This window comes from Pelodiscus sinensis, chromosome 7 (assembly GCF_052426305.1).
Source record: "Pelodiscus sinensis isolate ZL-2025 chromosome 7, ASM5242630v1, whole genome shotgun sequence".
NCBI classification, from domain to species: domain Eukaryota; kingdom Metazoa; phylum Chordata; order Testudines; family Trionychidae; genus Pelodiscus; species Pelodiscus sinensis.
The window spans coordinates 73,306,313-73,329,754 of NC_143058.1; the positions used below are offsets into that span (position 1 = coordinate 73,306,313).

The 23,442-nt window shown below is 43.9% G+C and overlaps 1 protein-coding gene across 2 annotated transcripts in view; it reads left to right on the forward strand.

The window, feature by feature from the left end:
• Window positions 1-23,442, forward strand: part of COQ10B (coenzyme Q10B) — a 33,367-nt gene that overhangs the window by 5,568 nt on the left and 4,357 nt on the right. For both annotated transcript variants that reach the window (XM_075934251.2, XM_075934252.2), the window contains 3 exons: window positions 2,636-2,785; window positions 11,134-11,326; window positions 17,105-17,206. In XM_075934251.2, coding sequence (XP_075790366.1) covers window positions 2,636-2,785; window positions 11,134-11,326; window positions 17,105-17,206 — 445 coding nt within the window. The remainder of the gene's footprint in view (window positions 1-2,635; window positions 2,786-11,133; window positions 11,327-17,104; window positions 17,207-23,442) is intronic.

A 23,442-nucleotide genomic window follows, 5' to 3' on the forward strand; every position in this document is an offset into this window, starting at 1 on the left:
TCTCATTTTTTTAAATTGGTCTGTAGTTAAGAGGTCCGAGGTTTTCTGAGTGCATTGGCCAGATTCATAGAAATTGGGTATTGATATGGATTTATTAATTATTAATCTCTCTGGCACACTAAGATTGTTTCTATGTTACTCCTTGCAGCATCCTGCCCAAGGTACTGCTAAATTTTGAGATACAACTGCCCTAAAATCAAATAGATCTCACTCTCAAGGATTTTCAACATATTCAGCCTAACTTTCTGTTCCCTGAGTTCATATCAATACTCCTGATTGTATCTCCTATACAGTCTGTAGTAATTCCTTTGTGTCTTTGGTGGTTACAATTTTAAGTAGTTGTAGTCTATCATCTTACTTTATTACCTCATAATGTATACATATTTTATCTTTGCAGACTCTGTGTTCTTCACTGTCTTCTGAATTCTCTCCCAGATTTGTTTACCATGTCAGCAGACAGAAATCCAGAACTAAATGCAAGTGTAGCCCTAGGGGTAGTTGTACAATCAGGGATTACTTACTGCAGTTCTTAGGGCTTAAGCATTTTTGTCATGATAGTTTTGAATAGAATTTAGCTATGCAAGTAGATATTTCTATTATATAAGCGCCTCTAAGCAGGGATTGTATTTAAAGAATGTTTGCAAAATGGCTTGTATAATTACAGCATTATTTGAGGTGAGTGCATAATGTGATGCTTCATGATGTATTGAATGTCTGCTCCATAAGTTTACACTGTTGGTTACTGTGGGAAATTAGTGTGTGTTTTGCTATCACAGGCCAGCAAAAGTTAATAGTTTCTTCCTTTAAATAGCTGACATTTTACACTTGGTTATCATAACTTGCTAGCCTTCAGTGCTTAAGGAGACTCGTCCATCAGTACGTTATGTAAAAAAACTTTCAGCTTATTGGGGAAGGTCAGTTCCATTTTTAACTCCTCATCCATATGACTGATTCTAAAGTTACAGCTCTGATTGTGATGTTAGAAATACGATTGAAATCCAAATAGTTATTCAAATATTACGGGAAGAGTAACCATTAATAGATAATAGTTGGCATCAGTGCATTAAAAAGATAGAGTTCTATCAAGACTATGAGGTTAACTGTTTAAAATACATATACTGCTTCTTAACAGTGGGAGTTCCCAACTCAAGCAGAGCTGCGAATTTAAGAGTGTAGATCAGGATGAGCAATAATTTTGGACCAGGGGCTACTTCAGAAAATTAAGTGGCCCTGGGCTGCCCTGGAAGGGGTGGGGTCTTAAGTGGAAGAGGCGGGGTCAGGGCACTTCTGTGCTTCTTTGCCCACAGACCCTGATTGGTCTGTGGGTGGAAGAGTGCATGAAGTCTTTGCTCCCATCCTCCCCAGAAAGAACCATCAGCTGTTTTAAACAGCTGGAGGTTCTCATTAGGTGCCCGTGCCCTTGGTGGTGAGAGGAGACACTGCACTCCACCCTCCTGCCCCCAGGTCCATCAGGGTCTGGGGGTGGGAGAGCATGCATAATCTTTCCACACCCTTTGTGCGCTTCCTTGTCCTCAGGTCCTGATCGACTTGGAGGTGGGGGGAGCACAAAGTCTCTTGCTCTCTGCCCTCTGGAGCGTGGCACTTAGTCAACTGTGAGGGTTGACTCAAGCGCTGCATGCTCCCCAGTCCCTAGGCCCGGATTAGCCTGGGGGCAGGGGAGCGTCAGGACCGCCACGGGTTGGATCTGGCCCGTGGAGGCCCTTTGGCCCACCCCAGGTGTAGAAAGATCTATAAATATGTGGTGGTTCACATTTACAAACTGAAATATGCTTTGTATTTGTCCATAATCTTAAATGTATTGACAGAATACAGATATGACCTTTAAAATTTCTTACATATTTCTGAAAAGTAAATGGTGAGGTTTTATTTCTGAAAACACTTGAGTTCAAGATTTATATATGATTATCCTAACTCTTTCAGGAGAAACAAAGGTCTAAAGCGGAATAAGTAATGTAGTTTCCTCTCCAAAAGACCATGTAGCCAGGAATTTGTTTTTAAGAGAAGTAAGAGGAGAGGGGGGGAAAAAAACATTTCTTATGATCTGAAACATAAAAATATGACTGTATTAGTAATGGAATTCACTGTGTATACCAGAGTCCTAACTTATTTTTCTGTTCACATATTGAGACTGGGACTAAGTATTAGAAGAGACTGCTGGATACTACTTATATGTTAGCAGGAAATGCTGTTCTGCAAGTCATATTCATGAACTCAGTTTACTGTATGGCTTCAGACTGACTTGAAGCCAAGTCTTGAGGGAAGGCCTTTGTATTTTACTGTGTGCCAATTTTTTCCCTGTGACTGAGCTATTTTTAGTTTTGCCAAAGGCAAAAAAGGTTAACATTGCATCTTGAACAGCTTACAGACTGTTATTAAGCTCATTTTCACATCTGAATAAAAAATAAATTCAGCATTAAGGTCAAACAAATTGCCTATATGTCTCACTCCAGCGTATACAGCATTGTAGCATATTGGTCTCAGGATATTAGAGAGAGATGGTGGGTAAGATATATTTTATTGTACCTTACTTGCCCTGTCTGCACTGAGGTTAGACATTTAAATTTTGTTTTGTTAATCCAAAACACATTATAATAAAATATTTTCACAATTGCAGGCACTTGGCTTCCTGTGGTATTCTGGTGAGCAGAATTCCTCCAGTGCAAGGATCTGTCACAAACCATACCTTCGCAAGAAGAACTTTCTTCAACATTGCTGCACCATTTGTAAACAAAAGAAAAGAATATTCTGAGAGAAGAATTATAGGGTTTGTATAGTAGAACTACGGAAATAGATTTATAAATGACTGTGTGCATTTAGTGTTCATGAATTGTTGTAGATAACCAGAAATACTAGAAATTCAAAGATTGTGATGATTAATGATTTTAAAGGAGACTGACTTTCTAGAATGTGTAAAGCACCTCTCCCCTTAAAATCAGGTTCCTTTTTAATTGTCTCAAATTTAATATAAAAAAAATAAGACACTAAAATCACTAGCCAGTTTTGAAGGGGTTAGTCTGATTATTGTGTTGTCCAGAAATTAAACTCACACTCAAAATAAATACATACATAAAATGCTACTCCTTCTGGTGAAAAGAATGCCGTAACCATTTAATCTGCTTCTGTGGAAAACAAATTCTTGCAAAATATCCAAGTTATGAACTCAACTAGTTTTTCCTAATTTGCTCCAAGTATATGCTAATACAGTAAAACTCTGATGGTCTGGCACTCCTGATGGTCCGGTACCATCAGGAACCCGGAAGTGCTCTGGGCAGCTGGACCATTGGAGCTGCTCTGCCCCCAGCTTCCCCGATTCAGCCGCTGCTAAAACTGACCAGTGGCTGAATCGGGGAAGCTGGCGGCAGAGCAGCTGGAGTACTGCCGGGTAGGTCCCGTAGGGCTGCGGGACCAACCCGGCAGCACCCCAGCTGTCCCCGATTCAGCTGCTGCTGAAACTGACCAGCGGCTGACTCCAGGAAGCCCGAGGCAGAGCTTCCTGGAGTCAGCCGCTGATCAGTATCAGCAGCAGCTGACTTGGGGACACCTGGGGCAGAGAAGCTGAGGTGCTGCCGGGTTGGTCCAGTAGCGCCGAGTGGCGGCGCTACAGGACCAACCCAGCAGCACTCCAGCTGCTCTGCTGCAGGCGTCCCAGATTCAGCCGCTGCTGAAACTGACCAGTAGCGGCTGAAGCAGGGACGCCTGGGGCAGAGCCGGACTATTGGAAGGGGAGGCTATGAGGGGTCTGGGGTGGCATCCCCCCACCCCACCGCAGACCCCTCATAGCCCCCCCCCTTCCAATAGTCTGGCATAGCTGATAATCTGGCACCCCCTGGGTCCTAAAGGTGCCGGATTATCGGAAGTTTACTGTACTTTGCACTTACATTGCACCCTTCATTTGAAGTTTTTTAAGAGTTTTTTAAATTGCTATTGGGGCTGTGGAGAAGATGCATTATCCTTGTTTTATATATGGGGAAACAAAAGCACAGAGTTAGAGCTCAGGGTGAAATCTGTCCCCATTGAAGTCAACAGCAAATCCCGTTGATCTTAATACAGCCAGTATTTCATGCCTGAGTTCTTGGCCTCCCAGTCACATGTTCTGGATATTAGCTGCATTTGTTTCCTTTTCAAACTCTGCCTTGGAAGAAATGGCATAGCCAGCCTTGAATTTCAGTGAACTATGTGTGTATGACTCTTAAAGCTTGAGCCCAGCCTCTGCCTCTCCCCCCCCCCCCCACCTTAGAAGGGAGCCCACATTGGCACTACAGCAGGGCTGGGCAAAATGATCCGGCTTGTGGAGGCAGCAAGGAGCCCACAGGCAGACTCCCCTGCTTGCTCTGCCCCCACACGCTGCTCAGAAAAGTGGCTGTGGGGCCATTTGTGTTTCACAAACTGGGAGGGGAGGGAGAAGTGGTGCTACACGGCTGCTCTTGCCCCCAGCACAATCCCATTGGCTGGCTTCTGGCCAATGGAAGCTGCCTGTTTCCAAGAGCAGGCAGTGCAAAGCACTATTTTCCCCTTTCTCTTCAGGCTTAGGGCACGTCTAGGCTACGATTTACTTTTGAAAAGATGCAAATTTGGCGGGAATTTGCATATTATCTTCTGATCGCTTTTCTGAACAAGCAGTCTAGAGGTGATTCTTTCAAAAAACAAAAGAAAACAAAAAACAAACAAACACTTTTTTCAAAAGAACCGGTAAATCTCCATTTTTGAGGGTTTTTTTGTTCGAAAGAACCACATCTACACTGCTTGCTTTTTCGGGGGGAAAAAACTCTTTTGAAAAAGCGATTGGAAGAAGATATGCAAATTCCCGCTGAATTTGCCTATCTTCTTTCGAAATTAAAACATAGTCTAGACGTGCCCTTAGTCACCAACACACATGGTTCTGCAGCCTGTGCGGGGAGAAGGGCAGGCTGCTGGGCTGCTGGCCTGGAATCTCAGTGGTACGTCTCCTCACCAGAGCTTGCCTCTGCCACTCCTGCCTCTCCCTCCCTTTCCCCCTAAGCTCTCTGTGCCCCTACCCCACATAACTCAAACTCTCTGGCCCCCCTTCCTGAGCCTACATCCCCTCTCAGACCCTACACTCTAATCTTCTGCCCCAGATCACAGCCCCCTGCTGCCCTAGGTCACAATCCAAACCCCTGCACTGTAATCCCCTGCCCTAGATCTCAGTCCAAACTCCTTCACCCAAACTGAGTGGCTTCCAACCCCAAAAAAAGTTCCCCACCTCTGCCATAAATAAAGACAATGTTGAAACCTTTTGTGTTGGACATACTATTTTACTTTCATTAAAAATGAAGCCTGGCCAACAAGCTCCCAGTTGGGGCCCAGACTCCATCTGGCCCCAGCATCCTAATACTCTTGCACCCCCCCCCCCCAACAACCCTGAGCCCCTCACACTCTTGCATTCCTAGACTCCTGTACCCCCCACATCGTCAGTTCCCTGCCATAACACTCGTGCCGCCCACACATACCCCAACCCTGTGTCCTGAGTCCATCATACCCCAACCCCTGCCGTGAGCCTCTCATACAGCCCAACCCAGTTTCCTGCACCCCTAAATCCCCAACCCCCTGCCATAAGGGTGACAGAAGACATGCATGCATGAAGCTGGATTTGACTAGTTATGATGTAAAACTTCAAAGAACTGCGTGGAAAGATGCAGCATCAGAAGTCCCATTAAATGAAGTCTGTGAGTACAATGTTTCATGTATGCATTAATCATTATGTTGATTTGTTGATCACTTGTTCTGAATTTTGATGTAGTTTGGCTCCTTGGTTTGAAAAGGTTACCAACCCCCGTCCTAGTTAGAATACTATAAATTTTGGTCTCTTGGTACTAAGGAGTGTTGGCCACAATCCAGATGTTTCTCACTTGCGGGTTTTTTTAAATTTTTTTTGCCAATGTGATTTTATTGCTGGATCCATAAATTTTCATTTTTGACATATTTAAAGATGGAATTAAAATGATTTTTAAACATGGAGTTATTTTTAAATCAGTGGCCCCCAAAATGTGAGGATCACTCCCCCCATACACTGGGAGTGGGGTTGGAGTGGGCCAGATATGGACAGAGGCTGCAGTTGGGGCCGGGAATGGGGCTGTCACCAGGTGTGGCTCTGCTCCCAGCCTCATCCCCAGGCCAGGAATGAAGCTGCAGCCAGTGGTTAAGGCTGGAGGTGGGGCCAAGTGGGGGGTGGGAGTCTGAGACTTGGCTGATGGTGGGACTGGAGCAGAGCTAGGGGCAGGGAGCGCCTGGCTAGCATTCCCTGGCCCCATGGGAGCTGACCCAGGCCCTGACCCAGTCTCTCAGACATTCCTGGGGGGTGCATCCCACCGTTTGGGGAGCTCTGTTTTAAATTGGTAGAATTCATTAAAAAAGCCTTTAATATTACAATGAAAGTGAACAGGATATTTTACTTCAAGCACCGGAGCTCAGGATCTCTCTCTTCTCAATTTGATGACTGACATTGGGACACTTGAAGAAGAAAAAGGGCTGCATGTTCTATTTGCTGTAATTATTTGTCACGTCACCAATTGTTTTAGGAGAAAAATCAAGGTCAGATTTTTTTTTTCCAAATACTTCTTAAAATGTTTTAATCTTTAATTTAAACCCATCATCATCCTTTTTTTAGGATCCAACCCTGAAAAATGCTGTGCATTTTGGAATTCAGGGTATTCTAGGAGGAGCTCAGCACTTTGTGGGTATGGGCAGTTCTCACTTAACTTGTACTAAACCACCATAAATGTAATCAAGACTTCAAACAAATAAAAGTGCCCATCAGCGTTCCCTCTAATCTTTTCTAGTCCATGTGCAGAATAAATTTTATGTGCACTGAAGCATGTGCTAATGTGACCCACTCCCATCATTAGAAACAAACAACCTAGCTGCCTGCGCTCTGCTAATCAGCGGGGTGGCATTTAAATCTCTCTGAGTGGCACACAGACACACAGTTTACAGAAAATACTGATGTCTATGCCCCCCCCCCCCCCCAAGGAATTTGTTCTGTGAAGTTTAAACAGGAGGTTTGAGGGAAGACCACAAAATGTGGGACACAGGATGAGGGTGATTTAAGGACAAGGGCTGATGGAATAAGATAATGGAATTGCTGAGGTAATTGATGGGTGTATATTGAAGGTTAAACTAGGCAGTACATGGCATGCTAAAAGATTTAAGAAATTAAGGATACAGATATGGGACTGAGTAAGGGTTTTCCTTTTATAATTAGGAATAATAGGGAAAGGAGACAGCTAAGGAGAGCGGTTAAAGACAAAACAGGAGGGAGAAAGAAAAAAGAAAGAGGAGTTATGGGTTGAGGAGTTAGGGCAGGTAGGAGTTATGGGTTGAGGAGTTAGGGGCAGGTAGGAGTTATGGGTTGAGGAGTTAGGGGCAGGTAGAAGTAAATAGACTACAGGAGCAGCAGTTGGAGGATTCTTAATTAGGTCTGTTGTTTTCCAGAAACTCTTGGAAATGAAAATCTGTCCATTTGAAGAATTAAGGAGTTGAATATGTAGCTAAACATATACAATGTAACCTACCATGGGCTATATTTTTAAGTACCACTTGGAGCAAAGTGTGACTTTCAAAGGGTCATAACTGGGTAAACCAAAACCAGTTTCGTTCAAAAGTCTCTGAGGCCATGTCACGGGGTCACCGGTCCGGGCCGCCGCCCCTCCTATTTGCCACTAGACCGCGCCCAATGTACCCCTTGGTTCTGGCCCTCTGGGCGGAGTGGGGGGTCCGGGCCCGCCCTCTCTCCGGACCCCGACCCAGGGCCCTGACACTGAGAGGCGCCCTCTCAGTGGTAGCAGGGGGGGCTGGTACCCCAAAACACCCCCGCTCCCGGGTTCCACAGCCCGCCCTGGGTCTTGCTCCACTCCGCCGGCCCTCACTCTGTCGGTTCCCCGCTGGCCTCTGCGGGTCCCCAGCCGCCTTCGCTGCCTCCTTGCCTGGCTTCCGCGGCTCCTTTCTCCCTCTCCTCGGCTCCTGCTCCTGCTGGTCCCGCCGCCGCTGGTTCTGGCGCTGCTGGTCCCGCCGCCGCTGGCTCTGGCGCCGCTGGTTCTGTCGCCGCTGGTCCCGCCGCCGCTGCTGGTTCTGCCGGTCCCGCCGGTTCCGCCCCCCTTACCCCGGCCTCTCCGGCTCCTTTTATCCCCCTCCTTTCTGCCTTCCCTGGCGTCGCTCCTCTGACGTCGTCACCGGCGCGCCCCGGCGCTGCGTGATGACGCGTCCCTCCACCCCCGCTCGGGCCTGCCGCGCTGATTGCTTGCTCCGTGGCGGCCCCGTTCGTCTCGCCCGAGTGACGGGGTTGCTCCACCCCGTCACACATGTCTACATTAGGCGATTATTTTGTTCGACTACATTAGGCGATTACTAAGTTCGACTTCTGGGCACCCAAATTTACAAATTCAAAGTTCCACGCCCTTACTATGGGGAAGAATCAAATGTAGTCAGAAGTAGTGCGTTCACATTAACAGAGCCTGCCTTGGACTCAGAGCCCCAGGAAGCACCCTGGGGAGTGTGTCAGGACAGTGGATACTTCCGGTGTCCGCTTGGTCCGGAAAACTGACGGGTGCTTCTAGGAGCTCCTCTCCATGCCCACGTGACACTCCTTCACTCTCACCTCTGGAGACAGAAAAGGGACGCAGTAGGCACATGCTTTGTTGTGCTCTGGTTACCCATGTGGATGCCATAGCACTGTGACCATGGAGACAGAGCTTCTGCAAAGTAGTACCATGCTCTTGGCTCTTGTGCTGCGCTTCATGGTGCAGTACGTCAGCAGTGCTTGCATGTTGCTCCACCAGGAACTAGACCACGATGAGGAGCACGAACCCCAGCATGGCCTGCAGGTGCTGCTCAGCCAAGTCCTGGTGCTCTTGCTATCCTGCTACTATGCATGCCTCTCAATCCCCTGGACACAGTGGAATGCTGCTTTTGGCAGAAGGAGACCAGTTCGGACTGGTGGGACTGCATCGTCATGCAGGGACGGGACGCTCAGCAGTAGCTGTACAATTTCCACATGTGCAAGACTGCCTTCCTCAAACTCTGCAAGTGGCTCATCCTTACCCTGAGGCAACAGGATACCTGACTGAGACCCGGCATCCCTGTGCAGAAGTGTGTGGCCATTGCCCTCTGAGAGCTTGCTACACCGGACAGCTACTGCTTAGTCGGGAATCAGTTCGGGGGAAGGGAAATCCACAGTCTGGGCTGTGCTTGTACAAGTAGCTAAAGCCATCAACCATGTCCTGCTACAAAAGATCGTTGCTCTGGGCAACGTGGACAGCATCGTGGATGACTTTTCCAACATGGACTTCCCCATCTGCAGGGGGGCCATAGACGGAACACACATCTGCATCCTGACTCCCGACCACCAGGCCTTGGAGTACAACCACAAGGGGTACTTTATGGTGCTGCAGGCGCTCATGAATCACAAGGGACACTTCGCTGACCTCAACGTCGGATAGTCAGGAAAGGTGCATGATGCCCACATGTTTCAGAACTCATGTCTCTTCAGAAAGATGCATGACGGTACTTTTTTCTCCCAATGGACAATCAGAGACAGAGGAGGATATGCCTCCTTTTTTGAGGCATAAGGATCTTGCGCAAAAGGGGGTTTTTGTATGAAAAGGAAACGTCCACGATGCATGTTTTTGCACAAAAACCTCTTACACAAAAATGCATCAGAAGAGATTATGCAAATGAAGTGCAAGAAAATGCTAATCAGTGCTTCATTTGCATTGCCGTTTCCGGCAAAACCCATAGTGTTAGACATAGCCTCATAGTTGTATCTGTTTTTCTAATAATACAGTTTCTTCAAATAGGGTGTATATTTTAAAAGCATGTGGATTTGCAAAACATGCTAATGTGGCTGATTTGCTAAAGAGTGGAATGAAAAGATACAAATCTACAGAATTACAGAATCTGTAGAATTTATTACAGTTTTACTTGTCTAAACTAGAGGTATAAAATCTGTTTTGTGGAAATCACTTGCACAGTATTTAAAGAGTCTTAATAACAGGAAAAATGTTAATAACAGGAAATGCATTTCCCCCAAGCTACTTATATCCTTGTTTGACCATTTATATCTATAAATATTTACCATGGACTAAAACTTTGCATATGGATCAGAATCAGTAACAATTCTGTTCTGCATTTACTTCATTAGAAAATTACTTCAAGACCAAACAAATCTAGAATTTCCATCTTCCTTTCTTCTTAAGGCTTTGAATGAGATTCTGATTTATCAAAAAGTTGGAGGGGGATTTTTTTTATTAAGTCCAGCATCTTAACCTAAGAGCTTCTTTTAGGGTTTATTATTATTATTATTATTATTATTATTAAGTCAATTGGATACAGAAGTTGATTAGGGCCCCCTCACCCAAATTTAAATGGTTTCCATTTAAAAGGTTTCCTCCTCCTTCTAAAATTTAGTGCCAACAATGTTTAACAATTGCATATGCAGACAGCTTGAAACGAGCTTTCAGCTTTTTTTATTAATTTTTTTTCAAGTAATACTGAGTAACTTGGCTCCAATCCTGCAAACACTTACGGGTATAAGGGACGAGTCATATGTATGAAATTAAAAATTACTCATTTGTGTGTTTGTAGGATTGGGACCTTAGTCTCGAAAACAAGGGACTAATAACAGCAGCTTGACAGAACAGATGGTGGGTAAATGCTATGCTAGCTTCCCCACCTAGCTTTACCAATATATCTCATCCCAACGTGTGGTACCTTGTCTGTTCCAATGTTGTGCTTTCTTTGGGCAAATACTGATTTGTGCCAAACTGCTTTACAATTCTTTATTAAGTTTTAATAGGTTAAATTACCTATACCTTTTTTTAGAATAGCTATATTGTCTTCATTTGATAGAATCACAAAAAGATACAAAATTATATGATTTTTAGAATGGAAATGTTCTTCATTTAGCTTTTTACACAATGTAGTCACCATTTGTATAAATTACCATTAAAATATTAAAAGTATGCTAAGGCTGTAAATTCAAGAACTCAAGTATGTTTGGAAATATCAGAATTGCCCACATAACTTACAGTAGCGCAGAAGCTTTTATATTTACATTAATACAGTTTATAACTGGTAACAACAACATGTTTCTATTTCCAGATATTCCATGCAGGAAATGTATGAAGTCGTAGCTGTTGTGGAGGACTACAAACTCTTTGTTCCTTGGTGTAAAAAGTCAGATATAATATCCAAACGTTCTGGATACTGCAAAGCCCACTTAGAAATAGGATTTCCTCCTGTGGTAGAGAAATATACATCCGTTGTTACCCTAGTGAGACCTCACTTGGTTAAGGTAATTCTTATTCTGTGTATTTCTTTTACGTAACATTTCCTAATAGCTGCTTGAATAAAATTAATACTTTAAAGAAAATAGGAAACATGACTTCAAAACACAATTCTAAATTTATTCAGAAAGGTGCTTGGAGTAGTTTTTGAAAGACTCTCTGGCTACGTCTACACTGGCCCCTTTTCCGGAAGGGGCATGTTAATTTCAGAAGCCGTAATAGGGAAATCCGCGGGGGATTTAAATACCCCCCCGCGGCATTTAAATAAAAATGTCCGCCGCTTTTTTCCGGCTTTTAAAAAAGCCGGAAAAGAGCATCTACACTGGCCCCGATCCTCCGGAAAAAAAGCCCTTTTCTGGAGGATCTTATTCCTACTTCAAGGTAGGAATAAGACCCTCCGGAAAAGGGCACTTTTTCCGGAGGATCGGGGCCAGTGTAGACGCTCTTTTCCGGCTTTTTTAAAAGCCGGAAAAAAGCGGCGGACATTTTTATTTAAATGCCGCGGGGGATATTTAAATCCCCCGCGGATTTCCCTACGACGACTGGTGAAATTTACATGCCCCTTCCGGAAAAGGGGCCAGTGTAGACGAGCCCTCTGTGTGTAGCTTTTGTTTGAGACTTAATTACAGTTGAGGGATATTAAACATCTAAGTTGCAAAGCAGAAAAATCTTTGATTTATTCTTTTTAATATGTGAGAAATAACCAGATATTTATATGATATATGTAATATCTCAATTCCTGGTTTTCTTCATTATAAGGTATATTTCTTATATAACCCTCTTTAAACCTAAAATTAATTTTGACTTGCCCGCTCCTCAAAGAAAAAGGGGTGTGATGCTTCAGACACTTCAGCAATCTGACATCACTCTCTTCCAGTATTCATGACTTGAGCCTTTCCAGACAGATAGGCCAGATCATTTAAGTCCTTTAATGGGTGAAGCCTTATTTGGTAGAAAGACTGATGAAAGATGGATCTACTGCTCTGTCTTTCAGGTTAAATTGGTCAGAAGAGAAGGGACTATGCTACATCTTTTAAGTTCCAGAGACAATAACTTTCATCTGCTTCCTTTTACCCCTCGCAATAAGCTTTAACCATAGCAGTAACAAAAAAGGCAGAATAAAAGGAAAACATTTTAAGCAGAGGTCTGGCACTTCTGCTGCTCTTTTGTCTTCTACACTAGCTTAGGTTCAAATCTAAGAGTTGTTGGGAACCAGAATTCCCTCTAAGATTTTCCATCCATGAGTGAAGTGAGTTTTGTCTTGTGCACCAATATTGAGTTCGTGTGTGTGTATTCGGATGTGTGCCACTGTGGCACCCAAGTTTTATACACCTCTTCCTTTTGCTGCCATGTCTCTCATCCTCCCCTTGCCCCATCTGCTCCCCTGGTGCCTGCTGCTGCTCCCCACTTACTCTCCTTTGCTATCCTGGCTCCTGCCCTTCTCACTCCCCTCAGCCCTCCTGGGACTTGCCCCATTTCCCCATCCTCTCTGACCCTTGCACTTGCCCTTCCTTCCTGTGCCAACCCCTCCTCTAGCTCCCCTCCCCATCGCCTCTCCTAACACCTCCCTCTACCCACCTGCCCTGCCTCTCTCTTCTACCCTCTGGTGCCCATCCCTTCCCTCCTCTCCCCTCCCCATGTCTGCCCTTCTGCTTCACCCCCACAAACCCCCTGACACCTGCACCTTACCTGACCCCCTGCATCCTCCTGGTGTCTTCCCCTTCCCTCACTGCCCCTGCCCTCCCAACACCTGCTCCGCCTTGCCCTTTTCCTCCCTGGTGCCTACCCTTCACCAGCCTCTGCCCCAGTTCTTCTCACACTCTTTTGCACCCTCACACATGACTTTCTCCAACCCCTTCCTTTCTCATGCCCACCCCTCCTTTCAACCCCTCTTCTCCCAGCACCCACTCCTCCCCTCTCCTCTTCCTTCCTCTTGCCCCTCTCCTCTCCTCTCCTAGCATCACCCTGTCCCCTCAGGCTGCGTGGTGGCTGCCCAGCTGCTCCTGGGGTGGGCAGTCACCCACCATGCGGCCACAGCCCTGCCCACAGAGCTGCTGGGACTGCAGCTGCATGGCTCTGCTGAGGAGGTGGGCAGGAATGAAATCCTTGGTGCAAGCCCACGCAGGTGTGGCCCTTACAGGGAACCCTGCTTGGAACCCTAATCTCCAGTTCTTTTACACATTTCCGTCTTGCACCTTTCCTTCACTTTGTGACATCTAGTCCATTTTCTTGCAGCATGGAGTAGGATTAACACTGATAGCCGGTGTCAAAGATAATTGGTCAGATACTCAGTCAAATTCTACACTTTCTCCCATCTTCATTCTTTCTGGTAACTTCCCATTTCAAACACTGCTCAGAGCAGAAATGGATTTTTTCAATATGGGAAATTAAAATACCAAGGCTGTACAGTGGAAGAAGGGCCTTGTTTTAAGGAATTTTCTCATTCGGGTCAGAGGGGTGGGGGGGAGGAGGAGAGAAAGGGGTTCTTTCTCATCGACCTGAGACAGTTGAACAGTTACAGTAAAAATTCAGGATTCACATACTGACTGGACTCTGTCCTTACCATTTTCCTACATGGAGCATGGAGTGGCTCTTGACCTAACTGTGAATGTAGGTATCAGGCTGCTCGTCAACTATGTCTTTGCTTTTAGCTCACCTTAAAAGAACATATCTTGTCTTGGAGAAGACTAGAATATTTCACCTCTAATGGTGGTGGGGAGAGAAATCTTTCTTTGGTATTAGGTCTGAGAGTGATTTTCCCCTCTCCCCCCCATCTTTGTCTATACCAGATTTTGTTTTTTCTAAAATGATTCATTGTTGCGATCCATCAGTGTTGGCAATTTGGGAATGGTAATGTAGACAAGGCAGCTGGTATTCTGTATGTTATTATGGTAGCAAAAACACCAGCAGCACCTCAACACCATTGTTGCTGTTGAGAAAGTTCAGTCATTGGTATCAACAGTGGGAGATGTGAAGGAAAAGATTCTTATGTTGATGCATCTATTGAAGACTTGCAATGGCAGCATGTTGTTTTCCAGGGCTGAGAAGGAATCATAATTTTTTTTCAAGAAATTCCATGTTAATTGAGGAGCAGTATTTGGTAGGGATGTTAAGAAGCATGTAATTTGTTAATCATGTAGTTGACAAAATTTTTGTTGACTACTAGGAATGCTAAAATTGTGTTTAATCAGCTAATCGAGTAGTCGATGGAATTTCCATCGACTAGTTAAGAGGGGAAACTGCAGAGCCACAGCCAGGGTTTAGCTCTCCACCCTGGGAGCTAACTCCACTGCAGCTCTTTCCATAAAGTGGAATAAGAGCTGGGTGGCTCTTACTCCATTTAAAAAGCAGAGGCACAGCATCTGGGACCTGGCGTGAGCTGGGAATCAGATGATTCCTGGCTCTACCCAGTCCCCTGCTGTGCCTCTTCCTCCTCTACCCCTCCGCGGAGATGGTGCTGGGGGGGGGGACGGACGGACTGGCTTTTAAGCTGGCTCTCCCCAGCACTGGCTCCTGCTCCCCCTTCCTCCCCCTTGCTGCCTCTATCAGATAGAGGCAGCAAGGGAGGGGAAGCAACTAGTTGAGTAGTGACTTGACTATTTGATAAGCATATGCTTATCGGGTTGTTGCCTACTCAGTCTCTAACATCCCTATTGACTACGTGATTAATCGATAAGGAGTAACGCTGCAAGCACTCAGTCCTGGTTCATGCCAGATCCCGGGAGCTATCTCCACTGTGGCTCTATATGAAAAGTAACACCTTTAAAGACTAACAAGATGGTTTAATAGGTGATGAGCTTTCATAGGCCAGACCCACTTCCTCAGATCAAAGAGTGGAAGAAAATTGTCACAACCATATATACCTAAGGGTACAATTAAAAAAAGAACACATATGAAAAGGACAAATCAAATTTCGGAACAGAAGGGGGATGGGGGGAGGTAAATGTCTGTGAGCTAATGATATTAGAGGTGATAATTGGAGAAGCTATCTTTGTAATGGGTAAGATAATTAGCGTCTTTATTCAAACTTGAGTGTAAAGTGTCGAATTGAAGCATGAATGACAGTTCAGAGGATTCTCTTTCAAGTGAAGTCTTAAAAGGCCTTTGAAGCAGGATGCAGGTAATCAAGTCGTTGAGACAATGTCCTTTCTAAGTGAGTTACAAGATCAAGAACACATATTCCTGCCCATCCAGAAATATAATCTATGCTATCATGTGCCGAAAGTGTCCGTCTGCTACGTACATTGGACAAACATCTCAGACACTTCGCCAAAGGATCAATGCCCACAAAACAGATATTAGACAGGATCACAAAGAAAAAACAGTTTCTTGCCATTTCAACCAGAAAGGACATTGTCTCAAGGACTTGATTACCTGCATCCTGCTTCAAAGGCCTTTTAAGACTTCACTTGAAAGAGAATCCTCTGAACTGTCATTCATGCTTCAATTCGACACTTTACACTCAAGTTTGAATAAAGACGCTAATTATCTTACCCATTACAAAGATAGCTTCTCCAATTATCACCTCTTGTTAGTCTTTAAAGTGCTACATAGTCCTGTTTTTTGTTTCAGCTACACCAGACTAACACGGCTACATCTCTATCACTATGAAAAGTAATGTAGGTGCCGGCAGACCAGTTAGTCCCAACTCACGCCAGGTCCTAGGCGTTTGCACCAGGTTCCAGGAGCTAGTCCCTGTGCAGCTCTGCAGGGAAAGTCATTGTGAAGCCTGTGGGCAGGCAGTCCTGGCTTGCACAAGATCCCGGGAGCTACCCCCGCTGTGGCTCTGGAAGGAAAGTATTATTGCTGAGCAGTCTTGGAGGGGTTGCTCCTGGGAACCAGCACAAGCCGGAACAGAGGTGGGCTGCCTGCTTGCTGGCTCCTGAATTATTTTCATGCAGAGCCTCAGCCAGTGTATCTCCCAGGTCCCAGCATGAGCCAGGACTGAGCCGAGCTGCTGGCTCAGAGCTGCAGGAGGGGAAAGGGAGGATGTGTGTAGTCAGTAGCATTAACCGAAAAGTCTTTGCTTATCAGTTTAAATGATTAACTGACTGCACTATTACATCCCTAGCATTTTTCGTGAAGAAAGAGCATTGTTCAGTCCTTCTCTGCTGGAAGTATGATCAGCCCAAAATCTGGTTTGGATAGCAAGAAGAATGAGTGAAAATAAGGGCTACGTTGATCTTCCAATCTCAGAGGAGTTTATGAAGCCAGCACCAACCAGTAGCTTAACTTTTAGGCACTAATACTAGTTAGCATCAAAAGACAATATCTACAAATTAAGATCACTTATATGGTGTGATGAGAAATATTGGAGGCATTTCAATGCATATATTTTATACATAAGAAATAGTAAAGTTTAAATATTAATATACTTCATTAAAACTATGGTACTTACAGCACAATAGAACTAAATAATTGCAATGTATAATACTAGGGCATTATTCTGCTTGTCCTACATATATCTATCTTTGCTTTCTGAACCAGGTCTTAAATCTGTTGTGTGGATATGAGAACAGAAATTATACCCCTTCACATCCAATTTTTTCCACCTAAGAATTACTTCTTATGCAGATAATTTGATTGGAAATACTTTAGGTAAACTGGTCTTATATTGACTTTAATGCAAGAGGAATTCTTAGCTGCACTGGGCCCTTTAATATGTAGTGAAATGTGAAAACATTAATTTTCTCAGGACCAGCTTCCAAAAAAAAAAAAAGACTTTGTCCTTGTATACCTAATGTACACAAGCTTAGTTTTAGCTTAACTCTTCATCTTTCTTCTAGGCATCTTGCACAGATGGGAAACTATTCAATCACCTGGAAACAGTTTGGCGTTTCAGTCCAGGAATCCCAGGTTATCCAAGAACATGTACCTTGGATTTTTCAGTAAGTATGATAATTAAGCTCACTGAAATGGAAAAACTACAGCCATTATGAACACATATGCTGCTATTAATGAAAAATCTGCTAAGCACATGAACTTGAAAAATCAAGCTATCCTTCTTTGATGAAAACATTAGCTTTTATTGTAATGAAATATTTCAGGAAGTTGAGTATTTCCCCCTCAAACTATTACAAAGTTAATGCTAGTGTTTTCCAGACAAATACATAAATCGGTGATGGAAAAAACCTACTTGATGATACAGAGCAGGCGAGGGCAAAATATGGACCTAAGGCTGGATCTAGCCTGCCATGACCCCCGAGGCCGGGGCTGGAGGAAAATGTTTTTTTGGCCCAAGAGAGTGATCAGGCAGTCTTGGAAGCATCATGGCTAGCTGCTGCTGGCAAGAGTGTCTCTGCACTCCCTTTGTTGGAGCGGTGGAGGGAACATGTCTCGGCACACTGCCCCGCCTTCAGTACCAGCTTCACAGCTCCCATTGGCCAGCTTCCAGCCAGTGAGAGCTGTGGGGATGGTTTTTGTGGGCATGGGGAAATCTGCTTCCCGATCATAAGAGGCGTGCAGGGATACATATGCCAGCAGTAGCTGACCACTTTGAGTGGCGTGGGTCTGCCATGGCATGCTGGCCGCTTGCCTGTCTGAGTGCCCCACTGTGCTGCAGGCTGGGAGGCACCTGTGGTAAGCGTCTCTTACCCAGAGCCAAAGTCTGCACTTTGTACTCACTTCTGCACCCTTCTTGCCCCAGAACAGAACCCCCTCCTGGACCCACACTCCTTCCCACTGCCTGCATCCCAGTACCTGCCTGGAGCTCCTTCCTGCACCCAAACTCTGTCCCACACCCCCTCCATTAATATAATAAAGGGCAGTGTGTGACCATTTACCAATATTCTTAGAGTGGCCCCATCTGCAAAAATTGCCCACCCTGATATAGACTGTCCCCACAAATACAGGATTGTTTTCATGTTAGCTTCTAGTTTCAAATATTCCAATAGAGAGGATTTCACCCCTTCTGCTGATTGGTTGGTTATTCCATAGCCTCTAATAGATTTCACAGTTGGGAAGTGTATCATTTTCTCTCTGTGTATCATGGAGTAGACTCTTCTTTTCTTTATTTCCTCTAATCGTGCTTTATTTTCTACTATGCATTATTACCTAGTCCCTTTTTTGATGTCTCTTAGCCAGCCTGTATATGTTGAGCTCTTCTATTCCAGTCTTTTTGCAATGCAAGTCAAGTGCTCCAGCCCCAACTCACTTCTTTTTGCTTTTTTATGAACTGCATGCAGGCAGTTCATATGGTTTGCTAATGAGGTGGCTGCAAGTAGATGATGTATTCCAGACACAGTTGCCTTGAATACAACTTTAGTAGAAGTATCACCTCTCATGCTCTATGATGTGAAACCAGTGTAGCGGAAAACTATGTTGGCCCTTTTGTTGCAATATCTGATTTGCTAATGCTTCTAGGTAGCTTTTTTTTCCTGTATTACTGCTTCTGTAGTTTCTCATATTTATTTTCTTCCTTTTTTAGTTATTCACTTTTTAAAAATTTTCCTCCTAACTCTTGTATGTGTGTTTCTTTCTCTCTCTCTCCCCCTCCCCCTATATATATACCATTTTTTTTACCATTGCAACATATTTGTATAAACAACTTATATATATATATATAGGGGGAGAGGGAGAGAGAGAAAGAAATACACATACAAGAGTTAGGGAGAACCAACTAATATATATGGGGAGGGATGTTTTTGGTCATTCCCAAGCCAGGGACCCACCTGAAAACTTGCTCCTCCATAATATAGACTGGCCTACAGCAGCAAATGCTATGCTCAGAATCTGGATAGATGTTTGCCACCTGTTGGATTTCTCTAGTGTAACAAACTCTCTCTCCTGTAAATAGGAGAGAGCTCTTCTGGCACATCTTTGTAATTTGAGACCCTCTTGCATGGGCTCATCGTCTTCAGTTTACTGAGACTAGAAACTTCACAAGTTCAGTAATAGAAAAATAGATACATGCCTGTAAATTTCAATTGTTTATCCTGCAAGTCATGCCATTTATGCTTGCAAGATGTATGAACTAGGGATATAAGCGACTAGTCAACTCTCTGATAAGCAAAAGCTTATCAGATAGTCCAGTGTTTCTCAACCTTTTTCTATAAAGTACCCATTTTTCCCCTCCTTCCCCCAAAAAAGTACCCCCACTACTTACAGTTTTCAGACACACATTTTTTTTCTACCATTGCAACATATTTGTTTAAACAACTTAATCATAGCCGGGTGGGCGATGAAATTTTTGGGTGTAAAAAGTACAAAAATAATAAAGCGCTGTAAAACTTAAAACAAAAATTGAGTTGTCTCCAAATTTCAGTTGTGTTGACGTAACCCCCAGACTTCTCTCGAGTACCCCTGAGGGCTGTATCCCTGACCCCTACAACGGAGCTGGAACTGGGGGCAACCAGCTTTTAAGCCAGCTCCTCCCAGCAACCTGTTAGCTTCTCTCCCCCGCTCCCTCCCCCCCTTCCGCTTGCTGCCTCTTTCTGATAGAGGCAGCAAGTGGAGGGGAAGCAACTAGTCAACTAGTGTGTGAGCTATCCCAGTGTTTCTCAACCAGTGGGACAAGTACCCTCAGGGGTACTCGAGAGAAGTCTGGGGATTACGTCAACACAACTGAAATTTGGAGACAACTCAATTTTTGTTTTAAGTTTTACAGCGCTTTATTATTTCACATAATCCAGATATCTCTAAGGAAACAAATCTTTGAAATGTATAAGATTGAAACACTGCACGGAGCCTGCAGTGAGCCCTCCGCTGACCCCGGGCTCTGTGCAGCGCTTCTGCTTTGAAATGTACAAGAGCCCCAGGAGGGACTCATATGTTTCAAAGGTAGAACACCGCATGGCACTTTTGCCTTAGAACTGTAGTAAGAGCTGGGCAGGCTTTTGCTGCATTTCAGAGTGGAAGCACCCGTATCAACTAGTTGATGGAAAATCCATCGACTATTCGATTAGTTGATTAATCTAATTTAGCATCCCTAATATGAACCCCCATGCTGTTTCACTTATACAATATGAAAGCCTCCTAGAAAACTTTCTTGTCCTAAAGCTCCTCAAAGAAGGTAGTTATGCTAGATTCTACTGATTATTATTGTGTAGAAATGCTGAAGGCTTTATTCCAAACCTTCTCAGAGTTGAGAGAGTTAGAATGATTGGTTTTAAATCACGTAATCCAGATATCTCTAAGGAAATAAACTTTTAAAAATAATCTTTTTACGTAAACCACTTTATGGCATTCTAGGTTGATACCTTTGTTAGAGTCAAAATTTGCCTTAAAATGGACACACTTCAACTTTACATGGATTTGCTATCCTCACTGGTTTGAAGAGGTAAATGGTTTGTATGAGTAACAGAAGTGGAGACAATTTAGATCATTGAATTTAGAAGAGGACTGTGAGTAGGCACTTGGGAATTCTAATCTTTGCAGTGCCACTGATTTGCTGTGTGGCTATAGTCAAGTAATTTAGTAAGTCTTTTCCCCTGCTGTGAAACTAAGATGAATACTTATTTACAGTACTTTACTGATCTGGTTTTAGGGATCAGTAAATGTTGTACAGAGCTTAGAAAAGTAAAGCTCACTAATGGCTATTATTCTTTATACTTGCTCTCTGATTAAAATATATTATTTATTTGATATCACTTGTTAGTGTATACTGGTGGGAACAGAAGTAGCAGAGACTTGTCCATAACCTTCTGGGATGTCACAGTAAAACTAAGTTTCAGAGGGGTGTTAGTCTGTTTCAGCAAAAATGAGTCTTGTGGCATCTTAAAGACTAACATGTTTATTTGGCATAAGGCTTTGATTTGCAATAACTGAAGGTTTAAGTGAAACAAATATGGTTTTAAGGGTGTAGATTTGGGTGCAAAAATAGAAATTTGAACTGAAGGCTCCGGATTGGTTTTTCACCTTTCACCAGTCTTCTGCCAAGTCAGCAGTGAACTCTAAAGGAGAGTTATCTGACTTAGTCTAAACCATCTTTTAGCTCTTTTTAAATCATTTGTCCTACATAACACAACTCTGTATATGTGTACTACAGTGTATATGCAATTCACTGGAAAAATCTGTACTATCAGAAGTTCTTAAATGAAATTAAACACTGGTACTTTTTGCAGGACACAACTCCTGGTCCCTACCATGGAGTTATTGTTCCCTAAAGAGCTTTTAGAGTTGCAAAACATATTTGCCTTAATATCACTCCCACTTGAGTAAAGTTGCTTAAAGCCCTTATCCTGTAAAACATCACTTCTGTGCTGGAACGTATAAAATATTATGTAGCACTACTTCAGATGAAGACTGCTTTTATCTGTTTGAGGGCTATGAGGACAATCTACAGGCAGGCTGAGTACTCATTTGGAATTTAATTGGGATACCGTACTTAATCTTGACTGAAGAATGACACTTGATGTTTAAGCATTTTACAGGAAAGACTGCACCACCAGCAATCTGAATACGAATAGCTCCATTCTGTAGCTTAGTAGTGATTGTGGTAAATTATCACATACTAATCCATAAGGAAATGTTGTAAAAGATTCTTTACTAGCATCACTTGTATATGCAACCAATATAACTGAATTAAGAAACATGATTTCAGTTTGTAGTATGTAGATGAACATTCCCTAACTAAAGCCCTGACTGTACAAAGTAATATGGCAGGCTATTTCACATAACTAACACAAGTCATGAGTTACTCAAGCTTAATTTATCTTTGATAATTCTTAATTTAGACTGAATTTATTTTGGTTTATATGCAAGAATATTTAAATAGTTAAAGCAGGGGTGGGCAAACTTTTTGGCCTGAGGGCCATACGAGGATATGGAAATTATATGGAGGGCCATGAATGTTCACGGAGTTGAAGTGTGTGAAGGGCTCCAGCGATGGGTGTGGGCTCTGGGTGGGACTAGGGACGACGAGGGATTTGGGGTGCATGAGTGCGCTCTGGGCTGGGACTGAGGGCTTTGGAGGATGGTGGGGGAGATCAGGGCTGGAGCAGGAGTGTGGAGGAAGGGTTGTGGGCTCTTGCTGGGAGTGCAGGTTCTGGGGTGTGGAAAAGGCTCCAGGCTGGGGAAGGGACTTGGAGGCATATGTGGCCCTGTACTTGCTACTACTGCTTCCAGGAGCTGTTTGAGGTGATATGTACACTTTGGGGTACTTGAGAGGAAGCTGGGGGGGGTGGTGGGGGGGGTGTATGTCAACAACTGAAATTTGGAGAAAACTGAATTTTTGTTAACTTTTATAGTGCTTTATTATTTTTTGTACTTTTTATACCCAAAAATTTTATCACCCACCCGGCTATGATTAAGTTGTTTAAACAAATGTGTTGCAATGGTAGAAAAAAAAACCTGTCAAACTGTAGGAACTTACCACTGCTATAGACTACACACACTTCCTCCCCCAGTAACATTTTTAGCAGGCTGGCCAGCATCCTGGCTCAGTCCCAGCTTGTACGGAGTCTGGGATCTACCCCTGCTGCAGCTCTGCATTTAAAGTGTAGTAGGAGTCAGGCGGGCAGGCAGCTCAGCTTTGGGTCATGCTAGGTCCAGGAGCTCAGAGCCACCCCTGGACAGGAGCTGCTGCCTCTATCAGCTGTCTGCATCTGATACAGAGGCAGCAGTGCAGGGTGGCATGGGCCTCCCTGGGAGTGGGGCCGGAGTGTACTGGCTGCCAGTCCCACCCCCAGGGACTATAGAATAGTTGACTAGTCAATTCACCAGATGGATTCTTATTGGTTATTCAATGAATTGATATTTAACATCCCTAGTAGTAGTCTTAGGACTTGTTGCTTATAACTTTTACATCAGCTCTGTAAAATCAGTTCTTATTTTGTGCTTAAGGGGAAAACAATTCACTAATTAGAATACTTAAGAGCAGAAGGTGAGTGGCATATATAGATTGCAGCAAAGTTAGGGCTGTTGCCTTTAATCACTGCAAGGTAGACAGGGAAAAGTAGTATTTGGTTTCCCTCCCTACTTGGCATATTATTTCCTTGCTTTAAATGCAGATATATAGTATTATTTAAACCACACAAGTCAGAGTATCCCTCTTCATTTCAGAATCTAGCTAAATTTTTCTCTCTCCAAATGGTCACTGGCCTTAACCTCACTCACCTGGTTCTGACCAATGCAAATACCTTTTCACATTTTTCTCATGTATCTGTTTTCCTCAGTAATTTCAACT